Genomic DNA, 26853 nt, shown 5'->3' on the forward strand with positions numbered 1-26853 from the left:
GAATAGTATCTATTGATACTCAATTAGTGTCAGTTGACACTAACCTCCTTGTGACACTTCACAAATTCCCCTTGCTGGTCTTTTCTCAGTTAATTGGAGCTGCTCAACATGGCAGAACTTGAGCAAATAGCAAAATTCAATGGAGAAGGCTTCCATGCCTGGAAGGAAAAGACCATGTATCACCTAATGCGGAAAGACTTGTGGGACCTGTTTGAAGATGATGCAGATAACAAGAAGGAAGATGATGAAGACGGGTTCGTTGAAGAAGAACAGTTCAAATCCAAAGAATGGAAGAAGATGAATAATAAGGCACTAGGCATCATTGCCTGGGGACTAAGTGATGACGTGTTACATCATATATCTGGCATTAGAAATGCTAGAACCACCTGGGAGGAACTTGATAAAATGTTTGGTACTCAAGCAAAGAATTCAAAGGTAAAACTTCTCATGCAGTTTTATAAACTGGATATCAAAGACAGTGCTTCTATGACCATACACATTAATAAGTTTAAGAGTTTAAAAACTCAACTTGCATCTCTTAAAAAGAATATTGAGGAAGATGAAGCAATAGCCGTACTGCTTGCAAGTGTAAACAAGGATCCATATGAAAATCTTGTGTCCACTTTGAGTAATGTTCCAAGCCTCACACTTAAAGATATTGAGCACTCACTACTCGATGAAGAAGGCAAAGTAAAAACCAAGAATGCAAAAGACAATGTCTCATCATCTAGGGAAAATCTTTTGTACACCAAAGGAGCTGCTGGACCTAAAGGAAGAGGTCGAGGATTCATCAACAACAATAACAAGGATCGGATTACATGTCACTATTGTGGTAAGACTGGCCATGTAGCCAGTGAATGTTTCCACAAGAAGAGAGCCCAACAATTGCAAAGTGATCATCACCAGAACCAATACATGGAAGGAAGAGAAGAAGAAGAATATGCTTCCACTACCATCAACAACTCTGACAGATTGTTTTGAAGAACTTTCATTGTATATTTCATATGTTTTTCCCACAGTGGATCTTCCTTTTCCTTAGTGAATTTGATTTGTACAACCCTTGCCAAGATGTAAAGTCTCAAGCTTTAACTTGACTAGGCTGCCTATGAGTTAGTCTTCCGGGCCATGTTATCATGAAGGGGGGGCAAAAGCCAGCAAGTGTAGGGACTCATCATTTGAGGGGGGGTGTTGAGAAATAGACAAATGATGTATGCTCCAAGAGGAGTTGTCTTGAATCCCATATGCACAGTGAGGAGAGTGGAACAACTCAAAGCCTATAAAGCATTGTACTTGACTATGAAATGAACACAATATCATGATGCTTTGTATTTTCAGTTAAGTGTCTGTCATTGCCAATTCTACACAAGATTGTGTTTATGAGTCCAAGCTAATCTATCTTGGAACCTAATTCACTTGTGTAATAGTTTATCTCTACTTGCCCATGTCATTATGAACTTGGTCTTCATCTTTGATCCACCATAGCTTGTGTCATGTCCTAGATCCGCATCATTTAACAACAGCCACACATACCAAAATTACCACGCTATGATTTTGTGGAAGCGACCTCACACATATACATCACTACTGTGGGAGATGCATTGAGGGAGCTAGACACACAGGCCTCTCTGGATGAGTTTACATGACAGTTGACCGAGATAATACACACTTCAGCAGCCTACGCTTTCCCACACACTACACCGTCAGATAAACCTCCACGAGGTAATGCCCCACAAAATGGCTGGTATGATGATGAGTGCAGAGAGACACAAGCACGTTTTCAGCGAGAGGTGGCACTTGGCATATGTACACATAAGCATGCTCGAACACTCTTCAGACGATTGGTACGCAAAAAGAAGCGGGAATACCTGAGCAGACTAGAAACAAAAATGTATTTCATGTTCTTGGGACAGGACAGCAAGAGAGTATGGAAAAAGATGCACGAGAACCAGCCACCCTTACAGATTACTAGACCGGATGATTGGCATGGATATGCTTGCACACTCTATGATGTTCCTGGCCAAGAGCCTATGCCACTCCCCTCAACCTCAAGACCAGAAAATTGCAGATTTTTCATAGAAAAAAAAGTGAGGAATGCCATATGGAAACTGAAAAATGGAAAAGCCCAAGATCATGATGGTTTAGTAGGTGAACACTTCGCGCATGCTTGTGCTATCTTGGCACCAACGTTGGCTCACATCTTTAATAGGGCAGTTTGTGAGGGATTTCCAACCTGTTTTTCAGACCATATTATTGTGCCACTCTTTAAGAGTGGAGACCCCGTGCTACCTAGTAACTATCGAACTATCATGATTGGACACATGCTGGCCAAAATATATGACTCTATCGTGGAACAAGCATTGAGTGAATGGGCCGGGATGCATGGCCTGAGATCAAAAAGCTAGGTTGGCTTCAGGAGGGGATATACAACTCTAGACCATATCTTTACATTGAGGGCAATCATCGAAGAAGGCAAGGTATTCAAGAAAAAGATCTATTGCTGTTTTGTGGACTTTCACAAGGCCTTTGACACAGTGCCATGTGCTAGACTCATGAGAAGAATGCAAAACATTGATGTGCCCGTAGAGATACAGTGGAGTATTTATGCCTTGTATGAGACAATGACGGGCAGAGTACGAACACCTGAGGGCATCTTAGATACAGTCAATAGCACCATTGGGGTGAAACAAGGCTGTCCACTTTCACCGACACTATTTGGGTTGTACATAGATGAAATTTCAGAATATGTGGACAGAACTGGTGGAGTCGGAGCCAGCCTAGTTGGAGTGCTGATACCATTACTGCTTTATGCCGACGATATTGTACTTATATCTGACTCGCGTGAGGGACTAAATATACACTTGGATGCATTATCAGCTTTTTGCAGAGATAGAGATTTTAAGGTGAACCTTGGGAAAACTAAAGTTATGGTATTTAACACTTCAGCTGCTTGGGTGACAAGAGCTGAGCATGAGTTTACTTTTGATGGAGAGCTAGTGGAGATGGTTAGGCAGTATGTCTATTTGGGGGTCACATTGAAGGGACCACAGTTTTCTTGGAGAGAGACATCAGAGGCTCGTTTGGCAAAAGCATATGCAGCCTTAGGTACATTGGAGAGGCAATGTGCTCACATACAATTTCATGAGCCGCGCACCAAATTGTGGCTTTTTGATACCCTGGTTACACCCACACTCCTATATGGGGCAGCTATTTGGGGTCCGAGTCTCTTTCACACGAGGAGACAGCCTTTGGGAGACCAGGATGGATCAGAGAAGGAATACTATGACGGGTGGGAGCATATGGAAAGACCACGAGTTGTGAGCATCACCCATGGTGGCTGAGGCCTTGGTCCAGGCATTGACTTTTATACATAGACTATGGGAGCTCCCCCAAGATAGATACCCACGGCTAGCCGTGGCCTCTTCTAGAAAACTAGTAGCAGATGGTGACAGACATTGTTGGTATGCTCAGGTGAGTACATGGATGAGTCTACATGGGCTGCAGATTGACAGACTACCCCCCTTTGACTATAGCCTGGATTGCCCTACACTTGTCCTAAGCCGATCAGAGCTAAACCATGTGATCAGAGTAGACATACTGAAGTTAGATACGGAGAAGACATGGATCCGACCCCCCTCCCCCCATGGCACAAGGATGGCATACTACCACACTCACTTCCTTTAGGTATCTGAGGATGGTTTCATCACCCGACCCAATTACATGGACACACAGCTGCCTCATGGACTACGCACAGTTATTGGTCAGATCCGCACCTCATCCCACCACCTGAGGAGGATGGGAGGGTATACAGACAGAGGAACGCATATGCCCACTATGCGATAGAGAGCCAGAGACAGAGGAACACTACATCTGCCGATGCACTGTATATTATGATATACGAGGTAGATACCACTGTCTGTTTCGAGAGGGTTTTGGACCCCTGAGATGGATCATGGAGTTTGAGGATCAAAGATGCTTGGGATTCTTCCTCTTGGAGCTCCAGAGGCGCAGAGCAACAATTCTACGGAGTAGGAGGCCCCCACAGCTCGGCTCACATAGACAGAGAGCAGTCACTGACTTTTTCACTGATACACGACAAACTATGGCAGATACCACTACTATTGCCACACAGCCTACAGGAGTACATTATCATTGGACCTCATCTTCTGTAGGTGTCCCTTTTGGATAGAGTAGTGGCACTTAGCCGGTCTAGGCACCCACGTCTACCCGGACGAAGGCCTAGACATCCACACCACAGACAAATTAAAGCCATCATTGAGCGTCACAGGAGACAGGTGCCGAGACGCCTCAGCCATGCAGAGATATACCTCCTTAGAGGACAAACAACTCATTGATAGAGAGTTTTCCTTTTTCTACTTTCACTTTTAGATCATTGACATGTTTCCCTTTTATAGGATACTATTTCATTTTTTCAGTCTTACAGGCATGTTTTTCATCTTTTCTCGTTCCAGATGAGAAACACACCATCATTGTATGTATTGCTTTGGTCTCATAGGCCACATTGGCCTTTTAGAGACGTTAATATACTCTCTCTCTCTCTCTCTCTCTCTCTCTCTCTCTCTCTCTCTCGCAGTGGTCTGTTCTGCAGCGTCTAAGCCTGAGGTATACAAGTGCAGGGGAAGTCTGCAGGGTGTCAAACTGTATGACCAGAGGTTGCTGATCTGAAAGGAAGCAAGCTGCAGGGCATTGAGCAGTTGCAGCTGCTGCACCAAGTGTGACCTGCACAACAGGCCTCTTTTTTTTTTTCCCCCCGTAATACAACAGGCCTCTCTTTTTTTTTTTGTAAAAGGTAATTGTATTAATTACGAAAAAAGGTACAAGTTTACATGTTTACAAGATACACGATGGCTCTAAGCCATCATGTGCAAAATCTCTCTCTCTCTCTAAAGTAGTAAACGACAAAAGGGTTACAAAAAGTCATGGCAAAGACGTAGAGGAAATTGCCATATGCCAAGGAAGTAAGTCCTCCCGAGGGAGTAAGTCAGAGTGCCGAATGAGATCTATCTGCCAATGCAAAAGGCCTTTAAGCCTAGCAATATGTCCCTGAACATTATAGGCTGAATCAAAAAGAAAAGCATTCCGAATGGTCCAATTGTGCCAACAGCCCCAGTATCTAAGAAAGTGAAACAAGATCTTCATATGCAACTGAGCCGGTATGGGGTATTTGGGCCGTGCAAAAACCCAGTCAAAAGGGCTTAACGAGAAGTCAACCACTGTTGCCAAACTGCCGGCACGAGTGACCAGATTTTCTTAGCAAGAGGGCAAGAAATAAATCGATGACAGGCCGATTCCACACTGGTGGTGCAAAAGAAACAATTGCCGTTGGAGATTCGACGCTTGGAAAGGGCTGAAGTAAGAGGAAGACCACCAATCATCACCCTCCAAAGAAAGACCTTGCATTTGAAAGGTGTCTTGTTCAACCAGCCCTCCATTACAGTTACCTTCCACCACGACTGAGGTTTACGCAAACCCCATACAGTATTAGCTTTAGTAAGCAGCCATTGATGGTCTTTAATCAGAAGATGATACACCTGGTTAGCTGAGGCCTTTTCTAAATTCAGCCGGCCTGCAAGGTCGCAGTCTTGCCAAGGACGATCCAAAGCAAGGGCAAGAAAGGGTTGTCTGCTTTGGAGCACCATCAAAAGCTGATCCCATAAATCACAGTATCCACGAGGGATCCTGAAAAGCCTCCTAGCTGTACGAAACGATATCAACACATTGCGGCTGGCAAGGGTGGCATCTGCAACTCAAGTCAAGCCCAAACGTGCCATGCGGTTAAATTGTGGTCTGAGCTCATGTTTACCTTCCCAAGAAAGTAATTGTGAGGTTGCCAACAATTCTAGTTGGAAAGAGTTAGTAGCTGAATGATCCTCCGTTGGATGCCACTAAGCCTTCTGGAGAACCTATTTCCAGGAACATACCAAATGAGCAAGCAGGGATGATGAAGGACTAGAAAACCGCAAGTCCGCATTAAGAACATGCCACTAGGAGCTCTGAATTTGGGTATTACCATGCACTGGTCCGTGATCCTCACTAAAATAACAAGCTATAAAGACCCACGGGTGATGATCCAAGCACATGGCAGGAAAAAGCGACCAACGGAGTGCCAGCATATGAGTTTCGGCATCCAAAATAGCCCTGCCACCCATGCGTTTGGGGGTACATGTATGCGACCAAGAAATCCATGAAATGCTTGCATGCAAGGAGTCCTTCCATAACATGAAACGAATGTACTAAGTCAGAGCATTCAATGTAGTAGTAGTCAAAGGCAGCAGTGGCAAGAAATATGTGAGCATTGGCAGCATAATTGTCTGAGCCACTTTGAGGAGAACATGGAAGGGCCAAGCCTGCGACTTCCAATACAGAAACTTAGCTACGAGTTATTGTGAAATCCACTGAAGTAGTTGCTTTGGCCGAACATCAACACCCAACGGGTATCCAAGGTGCCTGACGATGGAATCACGGGGAACGACCATTCCCTGCCAGTCCAGTGACTGTAAATCTGACTCCGTGCAACTGAGAATGGCTGATTTCAAAGCATTGATACGAAGGCCAGAAGCATGACCAAAAAGAGTCCAAACATCCAAAGCTTTGTGAAGATTATTCTTATCCGCACACAAAATCATAAAGCTATTATCAGCCAAGGATTGACTAATGAAGTGCTGTCCAAAAGAAAGAGAGAATCCCGCCAATTGAGTAGAAGCTGCCATATGAGATAACATCGAAAGAACCGGATGAGTCGCAAGAGTAAAAAAGAGAGGACTCAAAGGGCAACCCTGTCTCACAGAGCGTGCAAGGACAAATGGCTCGGTAACACCACCATTTAGCATAACTTGCGAAGAAGTCTCAACACTAATGGTGCAGATCAAACGAGACATCCGCGTACCAAAGCCCATAGTAGACATAAGTTTTGCAATGAAAGACCAGTTTAAATAATCAAAAGCCTTTTCCAGGTCCAATTGAATCAATACCACCTCCTGATTAGAGTGCCTTGCATAGTCGATAGCTAGTTGCACATTTAAGACATTATGCAGAATGTTTCGGCCCTTAATGAAACCATATTGAAGAGGATGCACAATGGCAGGAAGATGCTTATGGAGCCGATTCGCCATTACTTTGGAAAAGATTTTATACATAGAACCCATCAAAGAAATTGGTCGCCAATGTTTTAGCATAGACGGCGACGAAACTTTTGGAAGCAGTTCGATAAGTCCTTTCCATAAGGAAGGCATGAACCTCGTTTCCCAAACTTTTTGAAACATAGCCGTCAATGGTTTCACCAGTTGGGTAGCAAAAGTCTCAAAGAATTCATTGGTGAGACCATCCCAACCAGGACTTTAATCCTTGGGCAAGTGTAACAAAACATCCATAACCTCCGCCTCACGAATATCTGTCTCCAAAGTAGTCTGCATGTCATGTGGAACGTGATTGCGGACCAAATCATAGAAAACTGAGCGGGCACGAGTAATTTGGTCCGAAGGTGAAGAAGTAGAACCAAGAAGGTCTAGAAAATAATTCCTGCACATATTCACAATAGTTTGAGGATCAATGACCATTTGACCTTTTGCATCCTGGAGTCTAGTCATATTCTCTCGAGCAGGAGATCCATGGAGAGCTCGAAAGAACTTATGAGTCTGACAAGCATTGTCTTGCAAATTCTCAGTCAAATTTTGCAATTTGGCCTGCTGATAAGATTTCAACTGAAACTCTTTAATAAGATCAGCCAAACGCATAGCCAATGGCAGCAGAAATACATCATCTGGAGTCTCCACCAGTAGAGAACGAACCAAAGCCAATAATTCCTTTGCTGCTTGTCGACGTCGCCGACAAAGAGAGGCATGATGGATCCCATATTGCCGAACAACCCGCTGCACATTAGAGAGCAATCGTTCAAAAGAAGCATTGCCCTCAGAGAAGTCCAATAAAAAACTATCAATCAATTGTTGCATGTAGCCCCGAAAGATTAAATGCTTTAAATAAGACGAATTGAAATACAAAGGGAGTCTTTCCAGAAATTGCTTAAAAGGTGCAATGGGTTGTGCAAGCATCTCAAGCCGTAGAGGAAAATGGTTGGACAAGGCATATTACTTCAACACTTTCATTTCTAGCATCTCAGGAAGAAAATCATCATCCTGCATGAAGTACATGCGGTCCAACCGCGACCATGTAGTTGTATACTGCGCAGAATGGAAAGTAAAACCTGTAGAAGAAGGGCCTAGCCATGACTAGAGATCTTGCTTAAGTACGGCAAGAGCAAACACATTCCACACATGGCTTTCCGGAGTGTCCATCACCGAATGCTCTGATGTGGACTGTGAAGAATCAACACACATATTAAAATCCCCCATATTAAACCCCGTCTGCCAAGTGATAAAGAGGTCTGCAAAGTATTCCAAAGATCCCGACGAGATAAAGGGTACCATAAGATCTCTGCTTCAAATAAAACTTCAATCACCACAAAACGACCATGTACATCATTTTTTATAAGAACAGGTTGATATTTCTCATGTACAATCATAAGCACACCAGAATAGTGCCTGGCATGTGTCCCTGCATAAAACAAGCGAAACCCATGGCAATCCACAACTTTTCCTGCTTCACCATGACTCTTGTGCTCAATAGCACACAAGGCATCCCAGTGATTCTCATGCAATACAGTCCACATGGCATGTTGCTTATTGCGAGAACAAATGCCTTGCACATTCCACATGGCTATCTTCGTGTGTATTCAAAAAGGAAAATTAGGAACGAGGCAAAGCTTGCCTCGATTTTACCTTTTCTGTTAGAATGTCAAGGACTCCCTCATCCAAAAAATCAGCTAACACGGCAAAAGAGTTCTGACGGCCAGATTTAGAGATAGACGGTATATCCACTGTCTTGGGGATGGGATGGGGATAACGACGATTCCATGGGGTAATCACGTTACCTCTAGCATCAAAAGCCAACTTAGCAGGTGGGCCCTTTGGACCGTCCGTATGTACTTTCCTAGTAGGCTGATTCCGAGGAGCAGAAGAAACCATCGCATGAGCAGTGTGCTCTGAAGACAACATTTCTTTCCTGCGCATATAAGTACGCAAGGAATCTTGTGAAGCATTAGGCATAGTATCCGCCATGCCAGCATTAAACCTTTTACCTTTTTTGCACGTACATCTATCCAGTCATTGCCACAGGAATCCAAACCCGAAACATGTTGTTTACCTTTATCCAAAACTTTGGGTGGCTGGGTTGCATCTTGCGACAGAGCATCAAGCACCATATCTTCCATGGGCAGCAAAACATACTCAGCATCTGAAGTCGGTTGCTTTACCGGGCATTCGGCCATAAAATACCCCAATTTTCCACACGAGAAACAATGCCCTGCAAAGTTACCCCATTTCAAACGAAAGCGCAACGGATGCATGCCAGAGCAATTAAGATGTAACCAAGCAGGCCTTTTCCGAGCAGTGTTCCATAACATACACAAAACGGTTACGATTCATGGCCCTTAGGCTCGGGGGGACCAGAACAATGCCGACAATGGCCATGGCATCCTTTAATAGTGGCCAATAGACAGCGGACAGTTTTCCACTTCAACCCACACCGGGCATTCACGTTGAAGCAGGCACTGAAAATCAGCCATTGGGCCCCATGGCACAACACGAACCAAACGGCGATCAAAGAACAATGGCAGTTTAGACGGCAGATCAGCACGATTCTTCTCAGATTTCAACAGCACCTCATAAAAGCCTCGGGGCCCAACAAAAATCTCTTCAGCACACTCCCCTTGTAGTAGACCTTGCAGCCATTGGCGAATATGGGAAAGCATTGGGCTCTCTCTCTCTCTCTCTCTCTCTCTCTGTTTGTTGAAGGCACGAGCAATAGGTAGGGTAAAAGAGTAGGTGAGTGAGACAGAGGCCCCAAGCCTACACAAGGTTAGGACACACAAATTAGGTAGGGAACAGGGGACAAATGTGCCAGGTACAAGCGACTGAGGTGAGGGGGGCAATGGCCTGGCCCCCTGGGCATTCTCTCTTTTTTTTTAATGTAATAGGTAATTCTACTAATTACAAAAAAAGTGCAAGATTACATGATTACTAGAGGTAGGATGGCTCTAGGCCATCGTGCATAAAGTTGCTTTACAAAAGATCAAATAAATTAAAGAGTACAAAAGTCACAACAAAAGAAGCAACAGAAATTGCGATATGCCAAGGAGCTAAATCCTACCTAGGGAGAAGATCAACATGTTGCTCAAGATCTAACTACCGGTGTAGAAAGACCCTTGATTTTGGCTGTGTCCCAGGACACCCGCGGTAAAGTCAAAGACGAAAGCATTCCGGGTGATCCATGTCAGAGTGAAGCAATGCGGAAGCGAATGCAGAAAATCTGCAGTGAAGAATGTTGTATAAGGATGCAGAATTATACACGGGTCAAAGAGAATATTTGCATATGTCTGAGGATCTTGATCTCCGTCAGCCTCGAGAGCAATCTCTATAGTCAGCAGGCTGAAATCTGTGAGAGACAATATGCCAAGACTATTGGAAACTCAGCCTATTTATAAGCTGGAAATAATGCCAATAATTGATCAGGTTGGCTGCATTTAAGCTGATGCAGTCGATTGCTGCCACGTGGCAGCCTGCTACGTGGCACCTCCCTCTGTGGCATTCAGGGAATGACTCTTAACACCCCCTCTCAGATCTTGGACAAGGTAGCAGACGGAGGGATCTCGAATGTTGGTGAAGTAAAACTTGGGGAAGTGCCTTCGTAAACAAATTTGCAATATTGTCTTCGGTCTTATAGTATTTCACATCGATGGTGTCATCCAGAAGCTTCTCCCTGATGAAGTGGTACTGGATCTCGATGTGCTTCATCTGGACATGGAATACGTGATTCTATGCCAAGGCAATGCAACTCTCATTGTCGCACCGCAAAATAGTAGGACAAGTCTGAGGGCAGCCAAGCTCCTCCAACAAACACCGAAGCCACACAGTCTCACATGTGGTAGAAGACGCAGCCCGATACTCTTTCTCAATCGAAGAATGGGCTATCGTGGGCTGCTTCTTGCTACTCCAAGAGATAGCACCAGCACCCAAGATAAAACAATTACCTGTAGTAGACCACCCGTTGGTCCATGTCACTAGCCCAAACCGAATCACTCCAACCTGCAAGAAGAAGATCAAAAGCATCTGTACCTACTGGATAGGAAATCTCGAGATCGGAGGTCCCCCTTAGAAACCGAAGTATCCTTTGAGCAACCTGCCAATGCATCTGCTAAGGTACACTCATGAACCCAGCCAAGAGACCTACAGCAAAACATAGATCAACCCGTGTGTTGAGGAGCCAAATCAACAATCCAATCAGCTCTGACAGTAGTGTGTAGTATCTACCAAAGGAGAATTTGCGTGTGAAGTGGTCTTCTAGTTCGGATCCATAGGAGTAGAAATGGACCGACAATCCTCCATCTCAAAAGTCACCAAGAGGTCTTGTACATATCTCTGTTGAGAGATGAAAATCCCCCTCGGAGTCTGATAAATCTTGTGGCCCAAAAAGAAATGGAGCAGTCCCAAATCCGTCATCTTGAACTTCTGATGTAGGGCTGCATTTGTCTCTTTGACCTTTTGGGCAGGATCACCTGTAACAATCAAATCATCAACATACAAAACAAACAACACACGACCACCTGTGGATTGGCCCTAGAGTGCCGATATCCGAACTTGGCCTAGAGAAATGAATCAATCTTCTCATTCCAAGCACGTGGAGCCTACTTTAGGCCATACAAGGCCTTCTTCAACTTGTAAACCTTCCCATATGAGGAACCAAAGCCAAGAGGCTGCTCTACATAGATCTCCTTCTTCAAATCACCATTCAAGAAGGCCGACTTCATATCTAACTGAAAGACAAGCGATCTCCTATGACTAGTCAAGGCAAGAACAGCACGAATAGTCACCATCCGAGCAGTAGGGGAAAAAGTATCATGGAAATCAACACATGGGCGTTGTGCAAAACCTTTAGCAACAAGGTGAGCCTTGTGCTTGTCCAAAGAGCCATCACTATGATAGTTGGTCTTGAAGACCCATTTAACACCAATCACCTTCTTATGAAAAGGATGAGGCAGAAGGTACCAAGTGCCATTCCACTCAATAGTCTCCAACTCGGCTTTCATCGCTTTCCGTCAATGATCAGACTGTAACGCCTCCTTCACTGATGTAGACTCTCTATCTTGCATAACACGGGACATCAAACAATAGTTAGAGCAAACAAGCTCCATAGTATATGCTTGGTGCCGTCGTGACCTCTGCGGTTCATCTTGTGGTTGTCACTCCTCAGGGACCCGCCCCCTCCCCTGATCCCGGAATTTCGGAGCGTGTCATGGGCCCAACGAGGAGGTTGAATCTCGCCTCGGCGCTTTCCATCTATTGAAGTTTCTGGAAGGTCCATCGTCAACGAAGGACAATCAGTGAAGCTGGTGGTTGGGAAGTAGGCTCCTCATCTGAAGAAGAGTCCTCAAGAGACATAGGCTCGAGAGGAATAGTCGTTGGGGCCTAGCTATCACCGGGGAAGTACAAGGTGATCCTCACCCCCCTTTGGGGCTGGAACCTCCACAAACCGAACATCACAGCTCGTGTAGACATCCCGCTTAACAGGATCATACAATCGGTACCCTTGAGATTGTGAGCTATAGTCCAAATACTTATCTTTTGGAAGCCACTTCAAATTTGTCACGTTGTTTGGGGCAATGCTTGATCTAAAATACCCCAAAATTGGGGACATTGTAGCCAAGTCCAATGCCCCACATCTTTGCTGAAAAAGCCCCAAATTTTGGGCAATCCTTTTGGGGACATTGCAGCCAATTCCATGCCCCAAATCCTTGCTCAAAAAGCCCCAAATTTCGGGTAATGCTTGATCTGAAATGCCCTAAAATTGGGGACATTGCAACCAAGACCAATGCCCTAAATCCTTGCTGAAAATGCCCCAAATTTGGGGACAATGCAGTCTAATTCCAAGGACCGGCTGTTGAAACGGCCCGGAATGGGGTTGGAACGGGCAGGAACGGGGTTGGGAATGGGCAGGAACGTTCCATGGGCGTTTCGCTGGTAGACACATGCCGGAACGGGTTAATCCGTTCCTAAGGTCCGGAACGGGCATCCCCTATTTCTATGGTTTGATGTAATAGAAAGTAAGAGATACAAAGAGAATGTTGACTTGATGATCTGATGTAAATATTTACTATCGAATTCAATTATCTTCACGAGAGAGAGAGAGAGAGAGAGAGAGAGAGAGAGAGAGAGCAATTTTTGTAACTCTTGGGTTGTTTACTTCTTGTAGCGAGAGAGAGAGTTCTTGCACGCGATGGCGTAGAGCCACCGTGTATCTTGTAATCATGTAAACTTGTACCTTTTTGCGTAATTAATACAATAACCTTTTACGAAAAAAAAAAGAGAGGAATTTCTTCCATGATCCCTCCATTAAGAGCAAGACGAGACATAGCTCCCTGAGCAATGGTGTCAATCAAAGAAACCATGCGAGGGCCAAATCCCATTGTAGACAATGATTGCCGCAAAAAAGGCTAGCTAACATGATCAAATGCCTTCTCAATATCAAGTTGAAGCATTATTACTTGCTGTCCTGAAGCTTTAGCATAGTCATTTGATTGCATCTTTGTAGGAGCTCTTATGTTTTCAGTTTGGTGCCCTCTTGAGATTCGCAAGGAGGCGAATTCACTTCAAGAAGAGGTCTTAGCCTCCTTCAGGTTGTTGGACTGTAGGGACAAAGATTTGCATAGACTCAAGTTTAATCGAATGGCTCGTTTGGGGTTGCAGATAGTTTTTGATGGTGTTATTCGTGGGCAGTCCCGTCTTTACTCTTTTCAGCGTATTCGTCAACATTTTCGGGTACCCCGTGGATATTGTGATATCTGGTCATCCATACAGGTCAATCTTCAAAGGTTTTCTCCTTTACCAGTGCTACAGCCATTGTATCCATGGCGTGACTGGAAGTTTGTGATTCCGGATGATTTCGAGAAGAGCTTTGCTAACCAGATGTACCATCAAATGGTGGAGGCCAAGAGATGGATCATTATAAAGGTGAGTAAATTATGGCATATTCAGGACGGCAAAAAGAAGTGGTAGGAAAGATTTCTTCAGCTCTGGAAGTCTAAGGTTTCCTATTAGGGAAAAGTCTTCTTGTGGAGATTGCTGATTGGTGGTCTTCCAACTGGAGAGGTGCTGCGTGCTCGAAAGATCTCTGCTGGTCGTGTATTTTACACTACATGTGATGAAACATTGCTTCATCTTTTTGCCTCTTGTCTAGTTGCGCAACAGATCTGGTGTTTTATTTCTCACGTGTGGCTCTCGGCGACTGAGCTTCAGATAACAACCTGGTCATGGATTATGGGAAAGCTGTCATCCGTGCCTTCTTTGCATTGTGATTATTCATGCCTGTTTCAGTTCCTTAGATGGATTGCCTTGTGGCATATTTGGTATACTCGGAATGCCTTTATTTCTTCTATGATATCAGCTGATCTGGTTCTTCCTGACATTGCTTCCCACTGGCTGGCCATGTTCGCTCTACACCAGTAGTGTGATTTTCTCTTTGTGATATAGTCCTAATAGTCTTTCGTCACTTTCTTTGAGGACCTTGATGGTATGATGCCACAAAATGTACACACACACACACACACACACACACACACAGAGTTTCTTTGATGACCTGATGGTCTGATGTAATAGAAAGTAAGAGATATAGAGAGAATGCTGACCTGATGGTCTGATGTAAATATTTACTACTTAATTCAATTATATTCACAAAAGAGAGAGAGAGAGAGAGAGAGAGAGAGAGTATATTAATGGTGGAATATTTATATCTAACCTTTAGGCCATCCAAACAAAAGGGATACAAGTCTCACATGATGCCTTCTAGCCAGCCACGAAAATCTTGTCCAGCACAAGTCAAAGCCTAAAGGTTACTATAAAATAAAACACAAATATCATGCTGCTGTAGGACTAGAGTCATAGTTACCTGGAACGGGGAACGGGAACGGGAACGGGACCCCCTGGAACGGGAGGAACATCCAAGGTCAGGGAATGGGAATGGGGGGAACCGCGCACGTCTTAAGTGCCCCAAACATGCCCTGCATGACCCAAATGGCCCCAAAGAATGTCCCTCTAGTTGCCCCAATACCCCTCAAATGCTTGAAATTGACCCAAATGTCCCAAAATTGACTCGATTACCCCCGTAGCTTCAAATTGCCTTGAATTGCCCCAATTATCCCAATTTTCCTTGAAATTAGACAATATAAATGGATGAATACCTTGGAATTGAGGATAGGCTGAAATTTGATTTTGATTTGCAAGAGTTGATAATGCATCAAATTTGAACTTTGCATGGACTCCTAATTAGCTTGTGGATTGTCTTGACACTTTGAATCTTCAACCACACACAGAGAGAGAGAGAGAGAGAGAAAGAGAGAGAGAGAAAGAGAAAACCTTTTCAGTGCATTACTACGGGGCTTCCCCACACGGCCCTCGTGTATCTTGTAATTAGAAAACAGAGAGAGAGAGAGAGAAAGAGAAAACCTCTTCACATGATGGCTTTGTGTCATCATGTATCTTGTAATCCAGTAATCTTGTATTTTTTTCGTAATTAATACAATTACCTTTTACGAAAAAAAAGAGAGAGAGAGAGAGAGAGAGAGAGTATGTGCACATTAGGCAATGGAGATGGGTGAATATGTGGTAGAAGGACTGTGACCCAATCAAAAAGAAAAAATGAGAAAAAATGTCAATTTTTGGTCAATAGGGAACGGCAGGGAATGGCCTTGGGAGCGGCAGGGAACATTCCCTGGCCGTTTCACCTCCTTGGAGGGTTTGGAACGCGTTAGGCCGTTCCTACAAGTCGGAACGGCCGTTCCGTGTTTCTATGACTAGAGTAGAGTGAACAATATCTAGCCAAGGAGTAGCTAGATTAGGGAGGACCACATCTATTGAAATCATGGAAGAAATCTTCCATAAGATTAACTTATGGACATGGGCCACATGAACACGAATACCTGAGGTCGAGTCAAAAATAAAGGCTTTACGGGCATGCTAAATATGGGAGAGGACTTTCGACCTGAGAAATTGGAAAAGGCAGGCATAATCCAAGTACAAAGAAGAAAATGAAGGCATCTTGCCCCAAGATCGAAGAACGGATGGACGTCCACTACTGACGAGTCCCTGGGTCCACACACGAGAAACAAAGCTCCAAATCTGTCTTGCTAGAGGGCAAGAGACAAAGAGATGAATCAGTGTCTCATCACAAGTAGTGCAAATATGCAATGGCCCCATGAGATTTTACAAGCACATAGGACATCCCCAATAGGAAGACCATTGATAAGAAACCTCCACACAAAAACTTTTCCTTGGTAAGAAATCTTGGACCTCCACAATTGAAGAAATCTATCCTGCCACTTTTGTCTGCTATTACGAGTACACTAGACTTTATTTGCTTTCTCACCCATCCCTTGTTCCCTACCATATTGTGGTACATTTGATTAGTTGAAGCTGGTCCTGTAGGGTCAACCAAATTTTTGCACCTGACTCAAAAAACAAAAACAAAAAAAAAGTTGGTCCTGTGTCTATAGTCTCTAGGCACCTCAAAGTGTTGGTGTATGTGCCAGAAAGAATAAAGACAGGATGTCCCAAGAATGATAGCATCATGTACCGATTGTAGCCCCAATCGAGCCATACGATTAAATTTATCTCATTGCAAATCTTTATTATGCCAATGAAGCAGCTTGGATGTGGCCAACACTTTTGCATGCAAGGAATTAGCCTCCTTTTGGAGGTTAGGAGTATGCCAAAGTGTAAAACGAAGTATCTCGTGCCGAGAGGCAATCAAATGAGTGAGAAGAAATGACTATGCAAGTTAAGAGGCCTAGTAGAATTCAGCACATGCCACCAAGATGCCCAAATAACCATGTGATCATGGGAGATACCCATCTCCTGAATAATAAATTTGGCAATATCAATCTAGGGATGGCTCTGCACAGATAGGCTTGCAAAAGTTCCATTCTAAGAGCAGTCTTATGAAGATTAACATCCAAAAAAGCAGCTCTCCCCAAATGTTTTGGAATATTGACATGCTGCCATTATATCCACACCTAACCCAAATGATTCCCTTTCTTTTTCCAGAACATAAAGCAGATAGGTTGTACCAATTCCAAGAGAGACTTCTTGGTCCAAGAAAGCAATAGTAAAAAATAAGAGACCATACTAATCATGATAGATTGAGCGGCACATGAAGAGGCCAGCCATGAAATTTCCAATACGTAAACTTGTCATGAATACGAGAGAACATCCAATCAAGCAGTGCTCGAGGAGGCACATCCACACCAATGGAATATCCCCCATGCCAGGTAATGTCACCTTAAGAGACAAGAGCTCCCTACCAGCCCGATTCTTGCAAATTTGTCTCTATACAAGAGATCAATGTTGATTTTTGAGCTTTAATATGAAGGCTCGAGGCCAAACCAAATAGACTCCAAATCGCCATTGCCTCATTGACATTAGTGCAATGAAGCTTGAGAAACATAAAGGAATCATTTGCCAAAGATTGACCCAAAAGTTGAGAACCACTGGGAAGAGAGAAACCAACGATCTCCCTATCCTCGGCCAAGCGATCCAGCAAAGAAAGCATGGGATGAGTGACCAAAGCAAAGAAAGTTTGGGGTCAGTGACCAATGCAAACAATAAAGGATTGAGAGGGCATCCTTGACGAAGAGAAGGAGATAAAGCAATCCCGTCTGTGACTCCCCTATTAAGCACAACATGTGCCAGTGCATCTTGTTTGATAGTGTTAATAAGAGAACTCATGTGCGGACCGAAGCCCATGGTAGATATCAATTGCCGCATAAAGGACTAGCTGACATGATCAAAAGTCTTTTCAATATCTAATTGGATTATAATGACATGTTGGCCAGAGACTTTGGTATAATCAATCCCCATTTGAATATTAAAAATATTATGCATGACATTTTGTCCCTTAATGAACCCATATTGACGGGGATGAATCAATAGTGGAAACACTTTTTGCAATCTGTTGGCAATGACTTTGGAAAAGATTTTATATAAAGAGCCCATTACTGAAATGGGCCTCCACTGCTTCAAAGTGGATGGGGAAGGAATCTTGGGCAGCAAATGAAAAACTGCAATTTTCTAATCTGTAAGCATTGATCCAAATCTCCAAACATGTTGACAAAGGTGAGTCAACAGGTCCTTATGCTGTTCCACATTGGCTGAAAACAGCTCAGTAAGGAGGCCATCCCAACCTAGACTTTTTCTATGGGGTAAATGGCACAGCACATCCTCCACTTCTTCCTCTGTGATATCTGCTTCCATCAATTCCTTCCATTCAGGCTTGACCTGATTTCAAACCAAGTCACAAATGTATCTTCGAGCAGAAAGAACAAAATCAGAAAGAACTTTGTGTAGACCCAACAAAGATTTCCCCTTGCTCGTTTATCAATTGCAAAATATTCTCATGGGCATATTTTTAACACAAATGAGCAAAAAAATGATGAGTTTGATAATTAGTATCATGCAATGCATCCAAACAAGGCAGCAATTTGAACTCCGCATATTCTTCCTCTTGTAGAGCTTGAACTCTGCATTTTATCCATTTGGAACATGTGGCCAAATCATTAGAGTTATCCCTAGCATGTTGCGTATTGAGCAAATGTCCAAACAAAGAGTTCAGCATGAAAACCAGAAGCATGCTGAATACCATACTATCAGGACAAGGCACGTGCTTTACCCCTAAAAATAGGCCATGCATCAATTGCCCCCCAAACAGAACATGCGTGCTGAACTGACCACCTGCTGCATATACCCAAAAAACTGATCATTCAATAGAAAAGATTGATTGAAATGCAAAGGCAAACGGGCACAAAGAGCCTTGAAGGCATGTACCGGCTGATGAGTCATGTCCTAAACTGAGGGGTAGTGATTCTCTCTCTTTTTTTTTTTTTCGTAAAAGGTAATTGTATTAATTACGAAGAAAGTACAAGATTACATGATTACACGAGTACAAGAGGCACGAGGGCCATAGGCCAACGTGTGGGAAATCCCCGGACTAGGGTACTAAAAAGTTACACCAATCATGGCAAGGACCCAGAGGCAATTGCCAAATGCCAGGAATACAAATCCTCCCGAGGGAGCAAGTCAGAGTGCCTGATGAGATCTAGCTGCCAATGCAAGAGCCCTTTAAGCCTTGCAATATGTTGCGGTACATTAGAAGCCGAATCAAAGAGAAAAGCATTTCGGGTGGTCCAAATGTGCCAGCATCCCCAGTATCTGAAAAAATGGAATAAGATCTTCATATGTAACGGTGGTGGTGTGGGATACTTCGGGCGCACAAAAACCCAATCGAAGGGAGTCAGTGAAGACCCCACCACCGCGTGCCAGATTCGTGACAAGAGTGACCAGATATTCTTGGCGAGCGGGCAAGAAAGAAAACGAGTCGGGCCGATTCCGCCGAAGTGGTGCAGAAGAAGCAAGTGCCATTCGAGATTCGACGCTTGGAAAGGGCCGAGGCAAGAGGAAGACCACCAATCATTACCCGCCACAGAAAGACCTTGCATTTGAAAGGTGTCTTGTTCTGCCATCCCTCCATCAGCGTTGACTGCCACCATGACAGTGATTTCCGCAGGCCCCAAACAGCATTAACTTTCACGCCCAACCATTGGTGATCTTTAATGAGAAGATGATACACCTGATTAGTAGAGGCCTTTTCCAGACTCAACCGGCCTGCAAGGTCCCAGTCCTGCCAAGGGCGATCGATAGCCAGGGCAGGAAAGGGTTGCCTACCCTGAAGTTCCGAGGAAAGCTTCCCCCATAAATCACGGTATCCGCGCGGGATCCTGAAAAGTCTCCTAGCAGTCCGAAATGATGCAAGGACATTGCGAGTGGCAAGGGTAGCATCCGCAATCGAAGTCACACCCAAACGGGCCATGCGGTTAAATCTTGGTTTAAGCTGATGTTTATCTTCCCATGAAAGTAATGTGGATACCGCCAACAATTCCAGCTGAAAAGAATTTGTCTGCACGCGGTCCCCTACAGGATGCCAACGGGCCTTTTGGAGCACCACTTTCCAAGAGCCGACCAAATGCACTAACAAAGAGGAAGAGGGACTGGAGAAACGAGCTTCAGCATTAAGGACATGCCACCATGAGGCTCGAAGCCGTGTGTTACCCTGGCGGAGGCCGCTATCCTCAAGAAAATAACGGGCTATGATGGTCCACGGGTGATGATCCACACACATGGCACGAAACAGAGACCAACGAAGAGCCAGCATATGAGTTTCTGCATCCAAAATAGCTCCACCACCCATGCGCTTAGGGGTACATGCATGTGACCATGAAATCCAGGAAATGCCTGCCTGCAGTGAATCTTTCTTCCATAGCATGAAACGAATGGGATGAGTAAGAGCCTTCAAAGTACTGGGCGTCCATGGCAGTAATGGCAGGAAATACGTCAGCATTGGTAGCATAATTGTCTGAGCCACTTTGAGGCGGACATGGAACGGCCAGGCTTGCGACTTCCAATACATAAACTTCACGGCCAGTTTGTGTGAAATCCACTCCAGCAGGGCCTTTGGCCGTACATCCACCCCCAATGGGTATCCAAGATGCCGGACAATCGCGCCACGAGAAACCACCTGGCCCTGCCAGCCTAATGACTCTAAATCAGGCTCCGTGCAACTGAGAATGGCTGACTTGAAGGCATTGATGCGAAGACCAGAAGCTTGACCAAAGAGCGTCCAAACATCTAATGCCTTGCGAATGTTATCCCTGTCCGCCTGCAAAATCATAAAGGAGTCATCAGCCAAGGATTGGCTAATGAAGTGCTGCCCCAAAGGAAGAGATAACCCTGCCAGCTGGGCAGAAGCCGCCATAGAGGATAACATTGAAAGGACCGGGTGAGTCGCCAAGGCAAAGAAGAGAGGACTCAAAGGGCAGCCTTGTCTGAGCGAGCGTGCAAGGAGAAATGGCTCTGTGACCCCACCATTAAGCATAACTCTTGAAGAAGCCTCAGTACTAATGGTGTAGATCAATCGGGACATGCGGATCCCAAAGCCCATAGCAGACATAAGCTCTGCAAGGAAAGACCAGTCCACACAGTCAAACGCCTTTTCCAGGTCCAGTTGAATCAAGACCACTTGCTGATTGGAGTGCCTCGCATAATCAATAGCCATTTGCACATTCAAGATATTGTGCAAAATGTTGCGTCCCTTAATGAAACCATATTGGAGGGGGTGCACAAGAGCTGGAAGGTGCTTGTGAAGCCGATTTGCCAGCACTTTGGAAAAGATTTTATACATCACGTCCATCAACGAAATTGGTCTCCAGTGTTGTAGCTTTGACGGCGAAGGGACCTTGGGGATCAGTTTGATGAGGCCTTCTTTCCATGAAGAAGGCATGACCCCTGTTTCCCAAACCTGCTGGAACATGACCACCAAAGGCTTTACCAACTGCGTGGCTGAGTGCTCAAAAAATTCATTAGTGAGACCATCCCAACCAGGACTTTTATCCTTAGGCAGGTGCAACAACACATCCATAACCTCCTCTTCGCAAATATCCGCCTCCAAAGAGGCTTGCATATCAAGCGGAACCTGCTGGTGGACCAGCTGATAGAAGACCGAGCGGGCATGCGTAACCTGGCTAGACGGCAAGGATGAAGAACCAAAAAGATCCATAAAATAATTTCTGCACATATTGATAATGGTCTGCGGATCAGTGACCATGCGACCTTCCGAGTCCTGAAGTCGAGTCATATTTTCGCGAGCCGGAGAAGCATGCAAGGTGCGAAAGAACTTATGAGACTGGCAGGCATTATCTTGCAATGTGTCAGTCAAGTTATGCAGCTTGGCCTGCTGATAAAATTTCAAGCTAAAGACTTGAATAAGATGGGCCAAACGCCGCTCCAGTGACAGCAGAAAATCATCATCTGGGGAATCCAGGAGCAAGGAACGGACCAAGGCCAATAAGTCCTCTGCTGCAAGTCGACGGCGGCGACAAAGAGAGGCAGTGTGAATCCCATACTGCCGAGCAACCCGCTGCACATTAGAGAGCAGGCGTGCAAACGAAGCCAAGCCCTCAGAGGCGAAGTCCAATAAGAACCTCTCAATCAGTTGCTGCATATAATCCTGAAAAATTGGATGCTTCAAATAAGAGGAGTTGAAGCGTAAAGGGAGCTTATCCAGGAACTGCATAAAAGGTGCAACAGATTGTGCCCGCATCTCAAGCTGGAGGGGAAAATGATCCGACAACGCATATTGCTGCAAGACCTTCATCTCCAGCATCTTGGGAAGAAAATCATCCCCCTGCATGATATACATTCTGTCCAATCGCGACCAAGTGGTTGCATATTGCGCAGAATGAAAAGTAAAACCTGAAACAGAAGGGTGAAGCCACGACCAAAGATCTTGCTTAAATATGTGCAAAGCAAAGGAGTTCCACACCCGGCTTTCTGGCGTATCCATTACCGAATGCCCTGAGGTGGACTGCGAAGAGTCAACACACATTGAAATCTCCCATCAAAAACCCTCTGCGGCCAAGTGCCATGGAGCCCTGCAAAGTCAACCATAGATCCCGTCGGGATGTGGGATCATTGGGAGCATAAAGTCCCAGCAGCCATAAAATCTCACCTTCAAATAGGACTTCGATTACCAGAAAGCGGCCGTGCACATCATTTTTAACAAGAACAGGCTGGTATTTCTCATGAACAATCATCAGCACGCCCGAATAATGCTTAGCATGTGTCCCTGCATAAAAGAGACGAAATCCATGACAATCCACAACCTTTCCTGCCTCACCATGACTTTTGTGCTCCACTGCACATAATACATCCCACTGATTTTCATGCAAGACAGACCACATGGTATGCTGCTTATGGCGAGAGCAAATGCCTCGCACGTTCCACGTGGCAATCTTCATATATTTTCAAACAAAGGAAGTCAGGAACGAGGCGCCTGTTGCCTTGATTGCATCTTTTCCGCGAGGGCATCCAGGACACCCTCATCCAGAAAATCAACCAATACTGCAAATGAATTCGGGCGACCTGCTTTAGAGGTAGAAGGGAAATCCACTACCTTGGGAGCAGGGCGGGGATAACGCCTATCCCAAGGAGTAATCACATTGCCTTTCGCATCAAACGCCAGCTTAGCAGGTGGGCCCTTGGGGCCCTCGGAATAGACTTTCCTTGAAGACGGATTGCGGGGGGCTGATGGGGCCATGGTACGCACAACCTGCTGTGGGGTGACCATGTCTTTCCTGCGCGTGTACGTGCGCACGGAATCCGGGGAAACATGAGGCCCAGGATCTGCCAGGCCTGCGTCCAACTTTTTACCTTTTTTTTGTCGTGCCTCAATCCAATCAGAGCTAGGAGAATCCAAAGCTCGGACCTGTTGTTTACCTTTTTCCATGACAGTAGGGGGCTGAAGGGTCTCGTGTGTCTGGGCATCAAGCACCATGTCATCCTTGGGCTGCACAACCTGCGCCTCCTCAGAAGACAGTTGCCGTTCCGGGCATTCAGCTACAAAATGCCCTAATTTACCACATGAAAAGCAGTGTCCGGCAAAATTGCCCCATTTCAGGCGAAAATGCAAAGGATGCATGCCAGCGCAATTGAGGCGAAGCCACGCAGGCCTTTTCCTGGCCGTATCCCATAACATGCATAGACGGTTTCGGTTCATAGCCCTGAGGCTGGGGGGAACCAGCACTGTGCCCACAACCGCCATCGCGTCTTTCAACAATGGCCAATATACCGCAGGACAATTTTCCACTTCCACCCACACCGGGCATTCGCGTTGAAGCAGGCGCTGGAAGTCAGCCATAGGGCGCCATGGTACCACATGGACCAAGCGGCGGTCAAAGAATAGTGGCAACTTGGACAGTAGCTCAGCTCGATGCGATTCGGATTTCAACAGCACCTCATAAAAGCCGCGAGGGCCAAGGAAGATCTCCTCAACATACTCCCCTTGCAATAAGTGGTGCATCCACTGGCGAATATGTGAGAGCACTGGGATCCTGCCGGTGAAAAAAAGTATAACTGCACGGTCATAGAACACCGAGAAGGACCGCAAGACTGATTTTGGGTCCACTGTCGCTTCCAGCACATCATCCGCAGCCGCAGCAGAGAAAGTTTCATTATTATGCTGGACATAATCGCCAAGTAGAGTATTGGCAAAGTCCAGTAAATGTTCCCAGTCTATTTCCTGCGAATCCACAGGTTCGGAGGCAACCTGCGCATAGGAACGGTCCTAAGGACCCATTGGCTCGTCTGAAGTGTGCTTAGAGCGTTTGCCTGCCGGCGGCAGTTCAGAACCCGAAGGCGGCTCCTCCGTGCATGGCACCATATCCTCCGGCTCCTCGGTATCGGAATCAGGGCCAAGGGCTGCCACCGTCCGGTCGAGAAAATCCATATCCAGGCCAGCCATACCGCTGTCTTCTCTCTTTTGCTCGCTCCCTCACTGCAGCAGCAGGATGCACTGTCTACAGTCTCTGCTCTTCAATAATCTGCTGCCTCCTCGGCACAGATCTGTCCTTGTAAAATGTCTATCTGCCTGTCCCTTCCTCTCTCTCTCTCTCTCTCTCGCTCTCTGTCTCTCTCTCTTGCTCGCTCCGCAAGTCCCGCAGACCGGCACAATCAGGGAACCACCTGGCTGCAGCAACAGGACTGCAACGGGGTACCTGTGCAGAACAGGACAGACGCGCGCCGGTGAACCTCTGACGAATAGGGCGTGTGAAGGCAGGCGAGCAGCTGAGGGCACAGATCCAGGTGAGTGTGCAACGTCCGAGGGGAGACGTCAAGCAGAACTCCTTGTAGTGGGCCACAGTCGCACAGCAGAGGGCGAGCGGGTTTGGACCTGATGGCCACGGCAGAGGACGGATGCGACGGCAGGAAAAGAGGCAGGGACGATGCAGACCTGTGAAGTGCGGGTGTCGTCGGCGGGTGGGTCTTCAGGCGCGCGGGCAGGTCGTCAAGCCGTCAGGCGGCAGGCATCAGGCAGGTCGTCAAGCGGCACGCAGGCAGGTCGTCAGGCAGGTCGTCAAGTCGTTGCGCGGGCAGTCAGGCGTCAGGCGGCAGTCATCAGGCAGGTCGTCAGGCGGCGCGCAGGTCTAGGCGACGATAGGATGGGACGCACCGACGGCAGCATCGCGACTCCTCTCTCTCTCTCTCTCTCTCTCTCTCTCAAAAGGTAATCGTATTAATTACAACAGTGATTCTCTCTCTCTCTCTCTCTCTCTCTCTCTCTCTCTCTCTCTCTCTCTCTACTGCCACACAGCCTACAGGAGTACATCATCATTGGACCTCATCTTCTGTGGGTGTCCCTTTGGATAGAGTAGTGGCACTTAGCCGGTCTCATCATTGGACCTCATCTTCTGTGGGTGTCCCTTTGGATAGAGTAGTGGCACTTAGCCGGTCTAGGCGCCCACGTCCACCTGGACGAAGGCCCAGACATCCACACCATAGACAAATTAAAGCCATCATTGAGCGCCACGGGAGACAGATGCCGAGACACCTCAGCCATGCAGAGATACACATCCTTAGAGGACAAACATCTCATTGATGGAGAGTTTTCCTTTTTCTACTTTCACTTTTAGATCATTGACATGTTTCCCTTTTATAGGACACTATTTCATTTTTTTAGTCTTAGAGGCATGTTTTTCATCTTTTCTCGTTCCAGATGAGAAACACACCATCATTGTATGTATTGCTTTGGTCTCATAGGCCACATTGGCCTTTTAGAGACGTTAATATACTCTGTGTGTGTGTGTGTGGTGTGTGTGTGTGTGTGTGTGTGTGTGTGTAATCATATTTAGATTATTAGTGGTATATTCAAACTGGAGGGAATATCCCACAATAGATTACACCCTGGTGTAAAACCGTCTTAAAATATTAAGAAAATTATAAGCTCTAAGCATTGAAAATTTCTATTGGAAGATAAAAAATATAAAAAAATTATCAGCACAAGCAACCCTTCCTCAAAAATGAGGAAAAAATCATCTCCCCCCATCCCCCCAACCCCCTTCAAGACAAAGAAAAGAACCCTTCAAAACAAAAAAACATTAATAATTACAAATTCCATTCAAGTTAAAAGTGCTGACTGGGCGGTATTGTTTGCTGTGAAAGCTTAATCATGGCAGAGGAGCATCAGTATGTCAAACTTTCAGGTCTTTTTTAATCATGCAGCATGTCTCAGGAATGATCTATACTTTTTTGTTTTGTGCTACAGTGGGAGTATTTCTGGCAGTCTTGATCTTCCAGTTTAGCCTCCTCATGTCCCTTATCATTGTTGCCCTGCTGCTTATGGTTGATATTGAAGTTTATGGCCTACTGTATGTGATAGGGGCCAAGCTGAATGGTAAGGACCATATTAGCAGCATTCTGATTTACTATCTAGTTCTAGGTGGCAATGACCAGAATTTCTGAAATACTAACTAGTTGTTCCCTTTTGATGTAACCAGCACTATCACTTGTAAACCTTGGCATAGTGGTAAGTGACTTGTGAAGTAAGAAGCCTAAATCTAGTTATGCTAATAATATGTCCATGATTCAGACCCTTGCACTTCTTGATGCACAGATTGGCATGGCATCGGAGTTCACTTATTTAGCTCGATCGTTTTTACTTGTGAACGGTTCTAGAGACGAGAGGGTAGGGAAAGCACTGGAGTGGACATTTGAGCCCCTGCTGCACGGCCTTGGGACTCAGATTATTGCTACAGTACCCCTCCTCTTTCTCAAGTATGTCAGAGCACCTCCTGTCTGGTCATTCAATTTTTTTAAATGCATCTTGTGCTCCCCCCTTAATGCAAATTGT

The 26853-nt window shown here is 45.5% G+C and overlaps 1 protein-coding gene across 6 annotated transcripts in view; it reads left to right on the forward strand.

Moving 5' to 3' along the window:
* Positions 1-26853, forward strand: part of LOC148021665 (uncharacterized) — a 156484-nt gene that overhangs the window by 129167 nt on the left and 464 nt on the right. For 5 of the 6 annotated variants that reach the window (XM_087697146.1, XM_087697147.1, XM_087697148.1 and 2 more), the window contains 3 exons: positions 26269-26397; positions 26501-26529; positions 26617-26777. In XM_087697146.1, coding sequence (XP_087553272.1) covers positions 26269-26397; positions 26501-26529; positions 26617-26777 — 319 coding nt within the window. Of the gene's footprint in view, positions 1-26268; positions 26398-26500; positions 26530-26616; positions 26778-26853 lie in introns of those variants that run through there. The other variant, XR_015694372.1, reaches the window with a different exon arrangement.

This window comes from Lygodium microphyllum, chromosome 17, assembly GCF_053477565.2.
Source record: "Lygodium microphyllum isolate KBCC chromosome 17, Lygodium_microphyllum_v1.1.10, whole genome shotgun sequence".
In the NCBI taxonomy this organism is placed as follows: Eukaryota; Viridiplantae; Streptophyta; class Polypodiopsida; order Schizaeales; family Lygodiaceae; genus Lygodium; species Lygodium microphyllum.